The 14,875-nt window shown below is 39.5% G+C and overlaps 1 protein-coding gene across 1 annotated transcript in view; it reads left to right on the forward strand.

Annotated features, from left to right (window-relative positions):
• dnah1 (dynein, axonemal, heavy chain 1) overlaps positions 1 to 14,875 on the forward strand; it is a 32,250-nt gene that overhangs the window by 15,492 nt on the left and 1,883 nt on the right. The window contains exons 48-76 of the mRNA XM_040159490.1: positions 80 to 310; positions 674 to 870; positions 1,337 to 1,472; positions 1,746 to 1,954; positions 2,106 to 2,277; positions 3,318 to 3,509; positions 3,710 to 3,820; positions 4,047 to 4,232; positions 4,387 to 4,578; positions 4,796 to 4,963; positions 5,100 to 5,291; positions 5,864 to 5,995; positions 6,287 to 6,412; positions 6,588 to 6,707; positions 6,971 to 7,120; positions 7,202 to 7,362; positions 7,754 to 7,979; positions 8,149 to 8,344; positions 8,470 to 8,621; positions 8,745 to 8,941; positions 9,054 to 9,198; positions 9,496 to 9,654; positions 10,315 to 10,446; positions 10,650 to 10,820; positions 11,045 to 11,224; positions 11,578 to 11,754; positions 12,775 to 12,945; positions 13,231 to 13,361; positions 14,640 to 14,784. Of these exons, the coding sequence (XP_040015424.1) occupies positions 80 to 310; positions 674 to 870; positions 1,337 to 1,472; positions 1,746 to 1,954; positions 2,106 to 2,277; positions 3,318 to 3,509; positions 3,710 to 3,820; positions 4,047 to 4,232; positions 4,387 to 4,578; positions 4,796 to 4,963; positions 5,100 to 5,291; positions 5,864 to 5,995; positions 6,287 to 6,412; positions 6,588 to 6,707; positions 6,971 to 7,120; positions 7,202 to 7,362; positions 7,754 to 7,979; positions 8,149 to 8,344; positions 8,470 to 8,621; positions 8,745 to 8,941; positions 9,054 to 9,198; positions 9,496 to 9,654; positions 10,315 to 10,446; positions 10,650 to 10,820; positions 11,045 to 11,224; positions 11,578 to 11,754; positions 12,775 to 12,945; positions 13,231 to 13,361; positions 14,640 to 14,784 (4,857 nt within the window). The remainder of the gene's footprint in view (positions 1 to 79; positions 311 to 673; positions 871 to 1,336; positions 1,473 to 1,745; positions 1,955 to 2,105; positions 2,278 to 3,317; positions 3,510 to 3,709; positions 3,821 to 4,046; positions 4,233 to 4,386; positions 4,579 to 4,795; positions 4,964 to 5,099; positions 5,292 to 5,863; positions 5,996 to 6,286; positions 6,413 to 6,587; positions 6,708 to 6,970; positions 7,121 to 7,201; positions 7,363 to 7,753; positions 7,980 to 8,148; positions 8,345 to 8,469; positions 8,622 to 8,744; positions 8,942 to 9,053; positions 9,199 to 9,495; positions 9,655 to 10,314; positions 10,447 to 10,649; positions 10,821 to 11,044; positions 11,225 to 11,577; positions 11,755 to 12,774; positions 12,946 to 13,230; positions 13,362 to 14,639; positions 14,785 to 14,875) is intronic.

Here is a 14,875-nt window from a genome sequence, read left to right on the forward strand (position 1 = left end):
GTCACTTGATCCATTAGAAATAACTGGTATAAGCAGTGTATTGTACATCCTGACAGTAGAATTACTTTGGTGTTTTTAGGACAAATTGCAGCTGCTGCAGCTGTGGTACCACGAAAGTTGCCGGGTTTTCCAGGACCGCCTTGTGTGTGCAGAGGACAGAGATTGGTTCAACAGGCTCCTGAAGGATTGCATTCTGGAGTTTGACTGTAGCTTTGAAGAGGTTGTGTTTTGCCAACCTGTTCTCTATGGGGATTTCATGATTCCTGGAGCTGACCACAAAGTCTATACACTCATAGAAGACAAGGAAAAGGTGGGTGGAGCGATTGCCCGTGTTGGAAATATGTCAGAGTGTGTTTTGCTCTTGCCACTGTAAACAGCTAACAAGTTGGCTTACAGACCAGCTGCTTCATTTTGCTATACACAAAACGTATTACAAGATTCCTATTTATTTTTACAAAATAATCTTTTTCAAATAAAGTAAAAATTCCTGCATAAAAAATTGTTCTACAATTCTGATACTAATGAATTAATAATTTGTATAATATAACAGAATACTTGTTACTTTTGATTATCTGACTATATACTTTATCAAAATGTGTGTTGTATTGCACGTTCTGTAATGATATGGTTGTTGATCTTCTACCCCTGAATTATATTGCATTTCCTTATATAGTTGGCAAAAGTGATGGAGGAATACATGGAAGACTACAACCAGATCAGTACCACCAAGATGAAGCTGGTGCTCTTCATGGATGCCATGGAGCATGTGTGCCGTATCAGTCGCATCCTGCGCCAGCCCCTGGGCAATGCCCTGCTGCTTGGAGTCAGTGGCAGTGGGCGCCAGTCACTCACTAAGCTCGCCTCGCATATGTAAGACTCTCTGTGATTAAGGACATGAAGCTCTTATGTTAGCAGGTTTAACACAAAATTTTCATGAATCAGAAGTTTGTTTCTCCAATTATTTGGTTTGTTAAGGGATCACACTATTGGTTTTGCATGTTTTTTTATGCTATAAGTTACTGCTGACCTTTTTCAAAGCATACAAGGTGGCAGCTGTTTGTTTCCATTCATTTCAGCACACTATTAAAATCAGCTTGCAGAGACAGAAAATGCTAAATTTTCATTACTATCAACATTTTGTTGCCTTCGTTTAAGTTGCATTATTGTCATGTGATAGTGTGGGTACAAGATGGGTTTTTTTGTAAATTTTAAAATGTACATGATTTTAAAAGTGTACATGATTTTACTGTTTACGTGCTAAAACATGCAAAAACAACAGTATGAGCCTTTAATGATCTTGTGGCCCAGTCTTCACTGTGTATTTTTCTATATTTAGGTCAGAATATGAGTGTTTCCAGATTGAGCTGTCTAAGAACTATGGTCAAACACAGTGGAGGGAAGATATTAAAAGCATCATGCTGAAAGCTGGTCTTCAGAACCAGCAAATCACCTTCCTCTTTGTAGACACACAGGTAAACAATAGCACTTTCTTACCACCTGCTACATGGATTTGTGGTAATAAGATTATCACCACTATACGTATTTCTAGTGTAGTATGTACTGTGCTGGCAATGTGTGTGTTAGGGATCCTGTTGCACAGTTGCACGTATTTTAAATCAATCTAAGTTAGATCATAAAAAAAATGTTTAAAATGTAAATATTAATGATCCTAAGTATATGTGAGTAAGTATCTCACAAGACAAATTGCCATTTTACTTGTTATGACCTTTTTGTTAATCTTCCAGATTAAGAGTGAGTCATTCCTGGAAGATATCAACAACATTTTGAACTCTGGGGAAGTTCCCAACCTATATGCAACAGACGAGCAGGAGCGCATCCTGACAGCAATGAAGCCAGTGGTGCTAGACCTGGGGCAGCAGCCAACTAAAGCCAACCTCATGGCTGCCTATATCAGAAGGGTCCGCAGCAACATCCACAATGTGCTCTGCATGAGGTTTGTAATTGTGAAAAGCTTGTATTACATGGTCAAAAGCAAATGAAAACAAATTTATAAAGTTTCTCCTCCATCTCTGTTTTCTTCCTTCTTCCTCCTTATTCTCTCCTTTCCTCGTGGCTCATACTTCCTTCCTTTTCTTACCCTGTAGTCCTATCGGTGAGGTGTTTCGTGCACGACTTAGGCAGTTTCCCTCACTGGTGACATGCTGTACCATAGACTGGTTCAGTGCCTGGCCAGAAGAGGCTCTGCAGGCTGTGGCCACATCATTTCTTAATGAGCTGCCTGAGCTAGAAGCCAGCCCCATGGCCATGAATGGACTGGTGAGGATGCTGTGTGTGTGTGTGTGTGTGTGTGTGTGTGTGTGTGTGTGTGTGTGTGTGTGTGCCAGTGAGCTTCCTTGATATGAAGGTTTTAAAATTACATTGACAAAGCAAGGAAGTACTGTACTGACATTCACAAATATCTATAATAAAAATAACAATATGTAGAGAACTTACAAAATGTGTCAACAGGCTAAATGTTACATAATGCAGAATATCTGTATAATAACTTTGAGACAGTATCATGATTTTATATTTTCATCCTCCATTGGCTAATTGGTTGTCATACTGAGCTCATATTTGGTTAGGATCTGTCTTTGAGTCTTATATCCACCACTAGCTCAAACATTTTACATGTAATAATTGAGCAAACATGCAGCTGAATAAATGCAGGTGGGTTAACTTAACTTAAACATAGACTGTGAGCCCTGATTCCTAACCAGCTGAATGACAGCGCACTGAAAGACAACAATATGATGATGAGCACATGTTGCGTGTATACATCTGTCAGGGAATTTATGATTCAAGAGTGGCCATGAGAAAACAAACTGGTTAAATGATTTGTGAGCAGAGAAAATGGTTCGGACGTGAGACCGGGAAATGCCTTGTTCGGCAAGGAAGTAACCCCTTAGTCTAAACTGATGGGATAAAAGGCTAGGGAGCAATCACAGGTATGTGTGATTACTGGTGAATGGTAGCCTCTGCTACACACTTCTGCTACTCAATCATATGAATGTCTAGAGTAATTTGAAATTTTTTCACTGCAATACCATGCAAAAATAACAGGACTTTGACAATAGTTAAGGCAGGATGCTCACTGTGATGTATTATCTCACTCATGCAACTTTTAAGTCTTTTAAGTCTTGGCAAATATATTTATATATTTAATTTACATTTATTTATACCTTGATTAAATAAATAGCAACTACTGGCTTCCTGAAAAGAAAAGGAGAAAGGAAAAAAACTAGAATCAAAAATCTAAAATACTTAAATAACTTTTCATTAAGCACAGTTTTTCCCTAATCAATTCCCCTCTCCAGATGAGGATGTGTGTGAAGATTCACCAGATGGTAGCCAGGAAGTGTGAACAGTACCTAGCTGAGCTTTCACGCTACAACTATGTCACACCCAAGAGCTACCTGGAGCTGCTCAAAATCTTTTCAGATCTCACTGGACGCAAGAAGCAAGAACTGTGCAGTGCTCGTCAGCGCATGAAGACGGGTCTGGACAAGGCAAGCGACTGGGAAGAAAAAAATAAAAATAGGAGAAATCATAATAGTTTGTATATCTTTGTGTATTTTCACTGCTAGGTTAATCACTTATCTCTACTCACTTGAGTGGATATGGATGTTTAATAGTATAAATGAATGGGTAATTTGTATACATAGTAATTAGCACTCTTATATGACTGCACTGTACTTTGGTCCTATAGCTCCTTAGCACAGCGGAAGATGTGAGTAAAATGCAAGAGGAACTGGAGACAATGAGGCCTCTTTTGGAGGGGGCTGCTAGGGACACTGAAGTCACCATGGAGACCATTAAAGTAAGGAAATATTAATAGAGTTAGAAGCAAATGAGCCTCACACAAATAACATATACCTTTTTTCCTGAATTCTCCTGGCACTGGTATTACATATTGTATCCAACATATACAAATGTTTAAACTGATGCTTTGGTTCACTGAAGTGCATAATCGGGTTTTCTTGACAACCTACACTAAATGGTATAATCTGTGGATTTTAAATGTGCTGTATATTTTATGTTGACAGAAAGACACAGTGGTTGCAGAGGAGACCCGAAGGTCAGTGCAGGCAGAGGAAGCAAAAGCTTCAGAGAAAGCCCGTTTTGCAGGGGCCATCGCAGCGGACGCCCAGAGAGACTTGGACGAGGCTCTGCCAGCCCTGGATGCTGCTCTCACCAGCCTGAAGTCTCTTAATAAAAATGATGTCACTGAGGTCAGGGATTTTGATGATGATTAGTCAAGATAGTCTTCAAATACTACTGCATTGTATACAGTATGTTATATATCATTTGTGGAATATCACTTCTTGAATGATTTTTTGTCATTTTAATGATTCCTGTTGAATTGAGACGAAATGTTTTCCATAGGTACGAGCAATGCAGCGACCACCCCAGGGTGTGAAGCTGGTTATTGAAGCGGTGTGCATTATGAAGGGCATCAAACCCAAAAAGGTACCTGGAGAGAAGCCTGGCACCAAGATTGACGACTACTGGGAACCTGGAAAGGGTCTTTTACAGGACCCTGGCAAGTTTCTGGAGAGCCTATTCAAGTATGATAAGGTAGAGCACATATCTAATGGATATATTGCTACGTAATTGTATGTATAGTATATGTTATCATGGTCTCTCCAGAACATGATTATTACCTCTTTCAGGTTTTTTTTAAGCCTTTGCAACTCTGTAAGTTTCAGATTTCATGCCAATTTAGTAATTTCCTGTTTGAGATCTGTGAGATGTATTAAAAGCTGCTTTTTTGTGACACTAATCATTTCTGCAGGACAACATACCGGATAATGTGATCAATTTAGTCCAGCCCTACATTGATAATGAGGAATTCCAGCCAGCCTCCATTGCCAGGGTTTCCAAAGCTTGTACTTCCATTTGCCAGTGGGTGCGAGCCATGCATGTATATCACTTTGTGGCCAAGGCTGTGGAACCTAAAAGGGTAAAAACTGAAATCTATGTTTGAACCACTGTCCTGGTTAATCGTTTCAGATATTTTGTGACACCAATGTGTTTAAAGTTAAGTTTCTCAACATAAGAGTATAATCTAAACATTAAAAATGTAAGTATTTGTACAGCAAGCTCTCCAAGAGGCCCAGGAGGACCTAGCAGCGACCCAGCGTATCTTGAATGATGCCAAAGAAAAGTTGGCAGCAGTGGAGGGCGGCATTGCCACTTTACAAGCCAAGTACCAAGACTGTCTGGCTAAGAAAGACGAGCTGGACAACAAGTATCAAATGTGTCAGAGCCGCCTCGTCCGAGCAGACAAGGTCAGAAGGAATGATAAGATAAGACAAAACTTGCCAGGAGGGAAATTTAGCATTACAGCAGCTCAAGAAACAGATCAGAAAGGTGGTTAGGAGCAGGATACAAATAAGCAGAAAAATGTATGCAGACAACTGATAAATCAAAGTTTGAAACTATATACAGTATGTTACCCTAAACCAGTGTGCTTAAATGCAATGTATGTGCAAAAACCGATAATACAAAAGTAGTCGATATAATATAATTGGGAATATATGTTGATTGATATGTATGTACAATGAATATAATCACGCAAAAAGTTAAAACATAAATATATTATATAAATATAATATGAACAATATATCCAAATAAAATATGTGATATACATGTTCATATATATGTATATGTGTGTCTGTGTGTGTATATATATGTATATATATTATGTAAAGTATATAATATGTACATTATAATAAGATAACAGAAAACATTGCAGTGCAATAGTGTTTTACAAGAACAACAATTCTCATTTTTATTTAATCTCGATATATTTACCTGCTTTAATATTGATAGGTCATGATGATGCACTTATTTTCTCCAGCTTATAGGCGGACTGGCAGATGAAAAAGTGCGCTGGAAGGAAACAGTGCAGCATCTGGATTACATGGTTAATAATGTACCAGGTGATGTGCTTCTATCTGCAGGATACATAGCATACCTGGGACCCTTCAGTGTAAGTGGGTGGTAACTCATGGAGTGTGAGGGTGTGAATACATATTATACATAGATATTAAAAAGTTTCATTACCCATAATATACTGTATCCATATTCACATTTCCCATCACAATCAACTGCCTATTTAAGATTCCATATTGTGATGTCTTCCTCGTGGAAGGTTTCCAACATCAAAAAACGTACTTTTGTTCCAGTAGACACAACTAAAAATCAAACCTAGTATGATCATAAAAATTGAACATAATTGATTAGCATAATTTACATGAAGGTTCATTGTTTCTGTGTTTAGGGAGAATACAGGGCAGCCATGGCAGAGGAATGGCTGCATTGTTTCAAAGAGCTAAGTGTTCCACACACTGACGAACCCAACCTGATCAGCACCCTGGGAGATCCAGTCAAGATCCGCTCCTGGCAGGTCAGATAGAACCTGTCGTCAGCTGACCTTCAGGGTCAAAACCTGTTAAGACAGATCGTAATTGTTAACTGTCAGGCCAACAGACTGACTTATTTTTCTTGCATGATTTTAGACTTAAATTAATTTAGTCATTTACCTTTATTGTCATCATACTTTGTCATTTCTATGTGCATAGATATCAGGTTTGCCCAAAGATAACCTTTCAGTGGAGAACGGTGTGATTGCCCAGTATTCTCTACGATGGGCCCTGTTCATTGACCCTCAGGGACAAGCCAACAAGTGGATCAAAAACATGGTAAGGACACTGTGTTTTGATCTGACCACAGCTGCAGAGGGTACCAGTGAGGTAAAAGACAAAAAATAGCAATATCAAGATTTTAATATATTCCTTCACATGTAGAGTTTAAAATTATATACTGTTTAGCAGTACCAATATTTGTCACTGTAGAAGATCTAGTGCAGTTAAGTCTCACACACAAATTCTCTAAAATGTTTGTGAGTATCTGCAGTTGTATTCGATCCACTGCTCATCCATACTTGCTTCCTGTTGTCACCCAGGAGCGGGACAATGTGTTAGAGGTTATGAAGCTCAGTGACCGGGACTTCCTACGCAGTCTTGAAAATGCCATTCGCTTTGGTAAACCTTGCCTTTTGGAGAATGTAGGAGAGGAGCTAGATCCTGCTATAGAACCTGTCCTGTTGCAACAGGTGAATACACATATCTATTACAAACAAAAATCTCTTATCTACAACATACTGGTCTGCTTAACTCGCATTCATGGCTCTCAGACATTTAAGCAGCAAGGCAGCATGGTGCTGAAGCTTGGCGATTCAGTCATCCCCTACCATGAAAGCTTCAAGATGTACATCACCACCAAGCTGCCAAACCCACACTACTCTCCTGAGGTCTCTACCAAAGTCACCCTCATTAACTTCACCTTATCCCCCAGGTAACACATATCTTATACAAATAAAAGAAAAAGTATTTTTTTTTCACAACTTTGATCTTATTTTTATAGTTTTGCCATGAATCCTGACATCAATCCAATCTTAGAAAGTTGAATTATAAAACATATACACTGAATTATTCTTTAGAATGTCATTTAGTATTTTTTTTTTTTAAATCTCTTCATTTTACAACCTGAGAATGTATTCCATCTAAAATATGCATAACATGTATGTTATACATGTTATTATTGAAATATTACAAGAGGTAAGCGTGCCATAATTAGGGATTAGTGCTTGTAATCGATGGTAATGGTATTGTTAATGAGGGTAGGTTTGAAAAACCATTCATTCTCAGTCTCATTGTTAGTGTTTGTGTGTTTTGTGTGTATTCAGTGGTCTAGAGGACCAGTTGCTGGGCCAGGTGGTAGCTGAGGAGCGTCCAGACCTGGAGGAGGCTAAGAACCAGCTGATCATCAGCAACGCCAGGATGAAACAGGAGCTGAAAGAGATTGAGGATGAGATCCTGTTCCGGCTCAGCTCCACAGAGGGAAACCCTGTGGACAATGAGGAGCTCATTCAAGTGTTGGAGGCTTCCAAGATCAAAGCTGGAGAGATCAAGGTCAGGCAGTGGAGAGCTTTTATCTCTAATATCATAGATCTTGGAAGTGGTGTTTTCTCATATAGAGCTCCCTCCACAACCTCATATATGATACTTCAGTGATGTGTCATTGAACTCATAATCTACCATCGTCGGATTTTCTACTAACACAAACTGGTTTTACTGGCAGGCCAAAGTGATGGCAGCAGAAAAGACAGAACGGGACATTGATGCCACCCGTCTGGAGTATGTGCCAGTGGCTGTGCGCACACAGATCCTCTTCTTCTGTGTAGCAGACCTGTCCACTGTTGACCCAATGTACCAGTACTCTCTGGAGTGGTTCCTTGGCATCTTCATGGCTGGCATTGCCAACTCTGAGAGAGCAGGTAGAAAAGGAATCACACAAAAAATGATGTTGTCTGGTTGTAGATTGTATTGAGAATTATGCCTGAGCAAGTGGAAGTCTCATGAGAACTGAAAACAGACATGTTTCTTGACATGTTTCTTACAGACACGGTGAAGAAGAGAATCACAAACATCAATGAATTTTTCACCTTCAGCCTGTTCAGCAATGTATGCCGCAGTTTGTTTGAGAAGCACAAACTCATGTTTGCCTTCCTCCTGTGCACTCGCATCATGATGAATGAGAACAAAATTGACATGGTGAGCAACAGGCGAGTTTGCAGTTTCCTACTGACTGTTTGTGTGTGTGTTTAATCTTCTCTAGAAACTCATACAAATGCACAAGTTGAGTTAATCCAAGTGCATGTAATGAATCTTTGTCAGGCTGAGTGGCGCTACCTGCTATCTGGAGGGATGCCTGTCCAAGAGATGGCCAACCCAGCAAAGAGCTGGCTGCCGGAGCGTGCCTGGCAGGATATCCTTGGCCTCAGTGCTCTGGACAACTTCAGAAAAGTGGCAGAGAGTTTCACCAAAAATCTGCACTGTTTCAAGAGAATTTTTGAGAGCAGCCAGCCTCACAGGCACGCATTGATAACCTCTTTGTTAACAAATACATACTTTTTTCCTTCATTTATTCTGTGCAGAAGCTGTCAGTGTCTAACAAGGTGTGCATGTTTGTATGTTTGCCTATAGGGAGCCCCTCCCAGAAGAATGGGACACAGAGCTGGACTCATTCCAGAAGCTGTTGATCCTGCGCTGTTTGAGGGCTGACTGCCTTGTTCAAAGTCTGCAGGACTTTGTCTCAGCTCAGTTGGGACAGCGATTCATAGAACCTCAGGTAGAGACCCTGTCCTACCTCTTGCCTTAATGTTCATGTTAAAACCAATATTTATGCAGTGACACAAAATTTTTCTTATCTCTGTGACAGTGGCTTAGATGTGTGGAAATATTAACATGGTAATAATTGTTCCATTTGTTTTGGCTGGATCTGCAGCAGTGCAATGATTCTTTAATGTTTGGAGTATAAAATTAACTATGCTAACTTCAGCTGAAAATTGTTTCTAGTTGTTTGCTCTACAGTATACTGCAGCAGTATTTATGGCTTATTATTTCTTTTCTCTCCATCTTTCCACAGACGTCAGACCTGTCCTTGGTGTTCACAGAGTCGTCCCCCTCCACTCCCCTCATCTTTGTCCTTTCCCCTGGCACTGACCCTGCTGCTGACCTCTACAAGTTTGCTGAGATCATGCAGTTCTCCAAGAAAATGAGTGCCATTTCTCTGGGCCAGGGCCAGGTCAGGGACAGGAGGAGACCAGGGACTTCTCTTTTTCTCTCTCTCTCTCTCTATCTCTGACCCTGGGGAAAGCAACTATAAATCACTCTCTCACAGAACCAGGCCATTCTCAATTGTCTTGTTAAGAATGGCCATCTTGGTGCTAATTGTTTTCTCTATTTCTGACCAAAGGACAGGACAATGTACTATAATACTTTGACAGATGATACATTCCAAGACACTGCAATTGAGCTAAAAATACAACCATAAAAACCTCATGTGCACGTTTTAAGATAAATCCAGACTCTTCATCCACGAACCCTAAACCTAGTGGCCAGCCACACATTCTCCCAGCAGTATACTCCCCCTGTGGCTGTTCAATAGATATTAGCATGTGTTTACCTCATTACCTGCAATTATGTCAGTTAGAATCCTGACTAATGCTGGGCTCTTGCATCACCCTGTCCTCAGTTTCTGTCTGAAACCAAGTGCTCTGAGGCCTTCCTGAAAGACTCCTACAATGTGAAACTGTAGGGAGATGTCAGACTTGTAGCATATATGAATGTTGTCTCTTAAATGAAAGTCTAATGTCAAGCTTACTGTTTTTGTTTTTGTTCTTCTTGTTTTTCCCTAACATCTGCCCTTCCTTCTGCTGTTTGTGTTTTTGTTTGTGTTATTCAGGGCCCCTGGGCTGAGAATATGATGCATACTGCGTTGGAAAGAGGTCAGTGGGTCTTTTTCCAGAACTGTCACCTGGCACCCAGCTGGATGCCTACATTGGAGAGATTGATCGAAAACATCAACCCAGTAAAGGTCAGAACATATACATAACAAAAGAAGATGAACATACCCATACTAAAAACACTAAATTGGACTACTAAAACAGAATTACCATAGTGATTTTACTTATACTATATGTTACACTAGCCAAATACACACAGCTTCTCTGTGACTGGGACAGTTTTAATTACCTCCTTCACTCCTCACGGGCACCACATGTCCAACCATCTCCACAGGTTCACAGGGACTTCCGTCTGTGGCTCACAAGTCTTCCCAGCAACAAGTTCCCAGTGTCCATTCTCCAAAATGGTTCCAAGATGACCATTGAGCCTCCCAGGGGCATCAAGGCCAACCTACAGAAAACCTACCTGAGGCTTACTAATGATTTTATCTCCTCTTCCAGCAAGGTCTAACTCTTCCTTAGTCACCATCCCATTGAGTCTGTTCCTGTTCATTCTATTTACCTCTTTATCGTTTACTTTTGATTACAAAATCTGCCTCTTTGGATCAGTTTTGTTTTTGAGAACATCTACCATAGTAGAGTGTTGTTGTGTAGTTCCTACATTGCTATGAACAGTGTAGCATCTCCAACTTATTCCTTTCCTCTCTTCTCATCTTCTTTCCGCTACAGACAACAAACTTTAAGTCTTTGCTCCTGTCTCTGTGTCTGTTCCATGGAATTGCTTTGGAGCGAAGGAAGTTTGGCCCGTTGGGCTTCAACATTCCTTACGAGTTCACAGACGGAGACCTGAACATCTGCCTCAGCCAACTCAAAATGTTCCTGGACGAGTACCAGGATATCCCATACAAGGTGGGGGAGAGAAGGCTTCTGTCTGTGTTAATCTACTTGTTAAGAGCAGCAGTTCCAAAGACGTCTTGCCATCTTATTATCTGTGTTGTTTTTTCATCCTCTTGCCATTCTCTTTTCCTCTTTGTTGCTCTTTTATCAGTCTGCTCCTGTCTCCTTAGTCCCCATGACCTGTGTTGCATTACACAAGTCAATTGCTATTTCCCAGTGAAATCGTTCTTATCATTATGGATGGTTAAGGTATAAGCTTAGAGAAAAGCAGACCCTTAAAGAGAAAGAAAGAGAGATTTTTCTCTGTCAGATAATGTGCGTGTGTTCATCTGTCAATCCCTCCTTTTCGTCTTCTACCTGTCCAGGTGCTAAAATACACTGCAGGGGAGATAAATTATGGCGGACGTGTGACAGATGATTGGGACAGACGATGTCTGCTCAGTGTGCTGGAGGATTTCTATTGTCCCGCTGTTCTTACTGATAATCATGTCTACTCTTCGTCTGGAGTCTACCGGCAGATAGATACAAATCTGGATATCAAGGTTAGATACTGGGAAACAGAGAGCATTCAAAAGATCACACTAAGTGTAGTGCATGAGACTTTGTCCTTTGTCTGCATCTGGTGGTATACTCCAAAGCTATATATATTGTCTAGAGTTGGAACTCACTGTTCAGTATACATAACGGTGACACCTCAATAGGTGATAGATTGAAAGGCAGTCATTAATGACACATGATGATATCTTTGTAACTAAACAACATACTAATAAAATAGGAACATAATTTCTTAATAAGCAAAAAAAAAGTAATATGCAATATTTATTCACTGCATTTAAGGGTTCACCAAGACTGAGTGAACCAACTTTGTCAGACATGTTTTCAGTTCTACAGTTTTATAGCTTACCATGTGAGCCTCTGTAATACACACATAGCAACTCTGACATCATGTGTCATCAATCACACATCATTTAAATATAAAGCAGTCATAAAGCTAAAAAAAAAGTTGAATTGCCAGAGATATGAATAGTTCCAGAGTTAAAATGTCTATCACAACACTTACTGCAATATTGGAGCCAGTGTATTGTTAACATATTTCAAGAGGTCATAGACAGACAGTACTTTATCAGGTATACGTCCCACCCCATATATTGTCATTTTAAACAAAAAACTGACTAATTAGAAATACCCCTACTTATAGGAGTTTGTGCGAGTTTTTTCTCTGGCAAGTTCACAATAACAAAAACTTTTTTCTCTGTTCTTGCTGCATTTCACAAGGAAATGTAAGAAGTGAGACTGTAAGTATAAATCATGTTGCAAAAAAGATAATTATACACATCTGCAGTTACATGGGAGTAGACGCTGCACATGTTGAGTACAAGCAGGAAGGCAGGTTATTAATACGATTTTTTAACATCTCCTGAATGACTGAAAATTCTTTGCTATAATATGCAAGTGTCACATATAAATCAGAGCACATCAACTTCTGAACTGCTGACTATCAAACTAATTGATGACAGTTGGTGTCAGCCAGTGACCTTTTGTCATGGCAATTCTGACCCTAGGGTTACTTATCATACATTCGGGATTTGCCCATCAACGATACAACTGAGATCTTTGGTCTCCATGACAACGCGAACATCAACTTTGCCCAGAATGAGACCTTCACCCTGCTGGGAGCCGTGGTTCGTCTGCAGCCTCGGGCTGCGTCTGCTTGGGGGAAAACTCAAGAGGAGGTAAGGTATTTATTGATTTGATTTCCTCTTCTTTTTTGTTTTTTTTATTAGTATTAACAGTACCAGAATGTATATTCATTAAATATAAGTTGAGAGCTGCGGCACAGTTACTTTTTCCATTAATTACATTCTTAGGTGACATATTTAACAGAAAACTGTTGAGTAGCGTGTCAGGAATATAGTTGTGATGATTAAAGAGTTCAATACAGTACTTTTTCTGAATGCCTGGACTAAGGCTGAGACTTGTTATGTTTCATTTTTGATCTGCCTCTTCCCATACCATAGATAGTGGACGAGATAGTAGCAAGCATCACTGAAAAGATCCCTCAGCCCTTCAGTGTCCAGAAAGTGATGGAAAAGTACCCAGTCCTCTATGAAGAGTCCATGAACACAGTGCTAATCCAGGAGGTCATCAGGTAACGTTACGCTGTACTATAAGATCACACTGCAAATCACACTGCAGGTCCCCTTGATGTTATACCACGTCACTCTGCTCTGTTGCTGCCCAAGTCAAATTTCTCCTCAGGGACAGTAAAGTATATCTTATGTTATCTTACACTTACGATCAGGACTAGAAAGATGCGACCTAATGGATTTAAATTCAGATAATCCCTTTTTATGGTAAAAACATATTTTTTTGTCAGTAATATGCCATACTGGGATCTAATAGGGTGATTCCCATGTACACATATTTGAAATATTTAAATAAAATACTCATCTAGTAGGCAGACAGATGTCTTAAAGACAGATGTCTTAAAATCAGAAAGACACTGCAATCTGTGCTGCACTGGAGGTCTCTTTGTTCAGCTCACCATGAAGTCAGATCAGGTGGCCAGAATGGATCAGTGATTCTGCCCAGTATTTCACTGTTGAAGTAAAAAATAATAATAATTAAATGTGAAACCAGTAATGTAATATCTTTATTTGAGACCAGTAGCTGAAATTGTACCCTTTAAAAATCACAGCCAGTAACCACAATTATATGGTTTTGTAATCATACTGTAATAACAGTTTTGTCTTCTGGTTGTGTGTGAGCTGCTTTGTGGTGTCAGCAACTTGTCTGAAGCAAGTTTGGTAAGACAGAAATTTTTGAACCTGACACAGTATTTTCTAAGTCATTGGTACCGAGCACCAGTCCTATCAAATAGTGTCAATATATATAATATATAACAGTGCAAATATATTATATTTGTTTTTATACTATGGGGTATACATGCTTTTTGATTTGTCATGTCTTTTTGTTTGAGGTTGTTAGTATGTGTGTCTGTGTACAGCGGTGTACAGTTTGTTCTCCAGGGTTATCAAGGATTACTTTTATTTTTATGAACTACATCTGGGAATTTTTGGCCATTAGTAATTTATTAGTAATTTACTTATCATTACTTAGGTATATAGATTTGTAACTGAATCAAACAGTTGTGTTAGCAGTATTAGAAATCAAATTTAAGTTACAGTATATCAGGCTGTAACAACTTACATCTTTTTGGCCCCTAAGACTGACCTTTAATGACTGTATTAGATTTGTTATGTATTTGTGATCAAACTTGATCAAATGAATAAACACAAGTGATGCACATGTTCTTGTAATTGTTTAATAGAAGGCTAGAATCCATGGATGACTGTAATCTGAGATTTGTTCAGTTTAAATAATTAGTACTTCAGTAACTGGTTCTTGTATGTTTTGTGTCTTTCAGATTTAACAAGCTGCTGGCGGTCATCTCTCAGACTCTCAGTGATATTGTGAAGGCTCTGAAGGGTTTAGTGGTGATGTCATCAGAACTGGAGCTTATGGCCAACAGCCTTTTCAACAACATGGTACCTGATATGTGGAAAGCCAAGGTAAGACACTCAGACACATACCAGTTATTACCCTTCTGACCTTTCTTATCAATGCCACAAACTGGGTGTCAGATGGCATGTCACATCCTCT

Source organism: Xiphias gladius, chromosome 21, assembly GCF_016859285.1.
Source record: "Xiphias gladius isolate SHS-SW01 ecotype Sanya breed wild chromosome 21, ASM1685928v1, whole genome shotgun sequence".
Classification (NCBI taxonomy): domain Eukaryota; kingdom Metazoa; phylum Chordata; class Actinopteri; order Istiophoriformes; family Xiphiidae; genus Xiphias; species Xiphias gladius.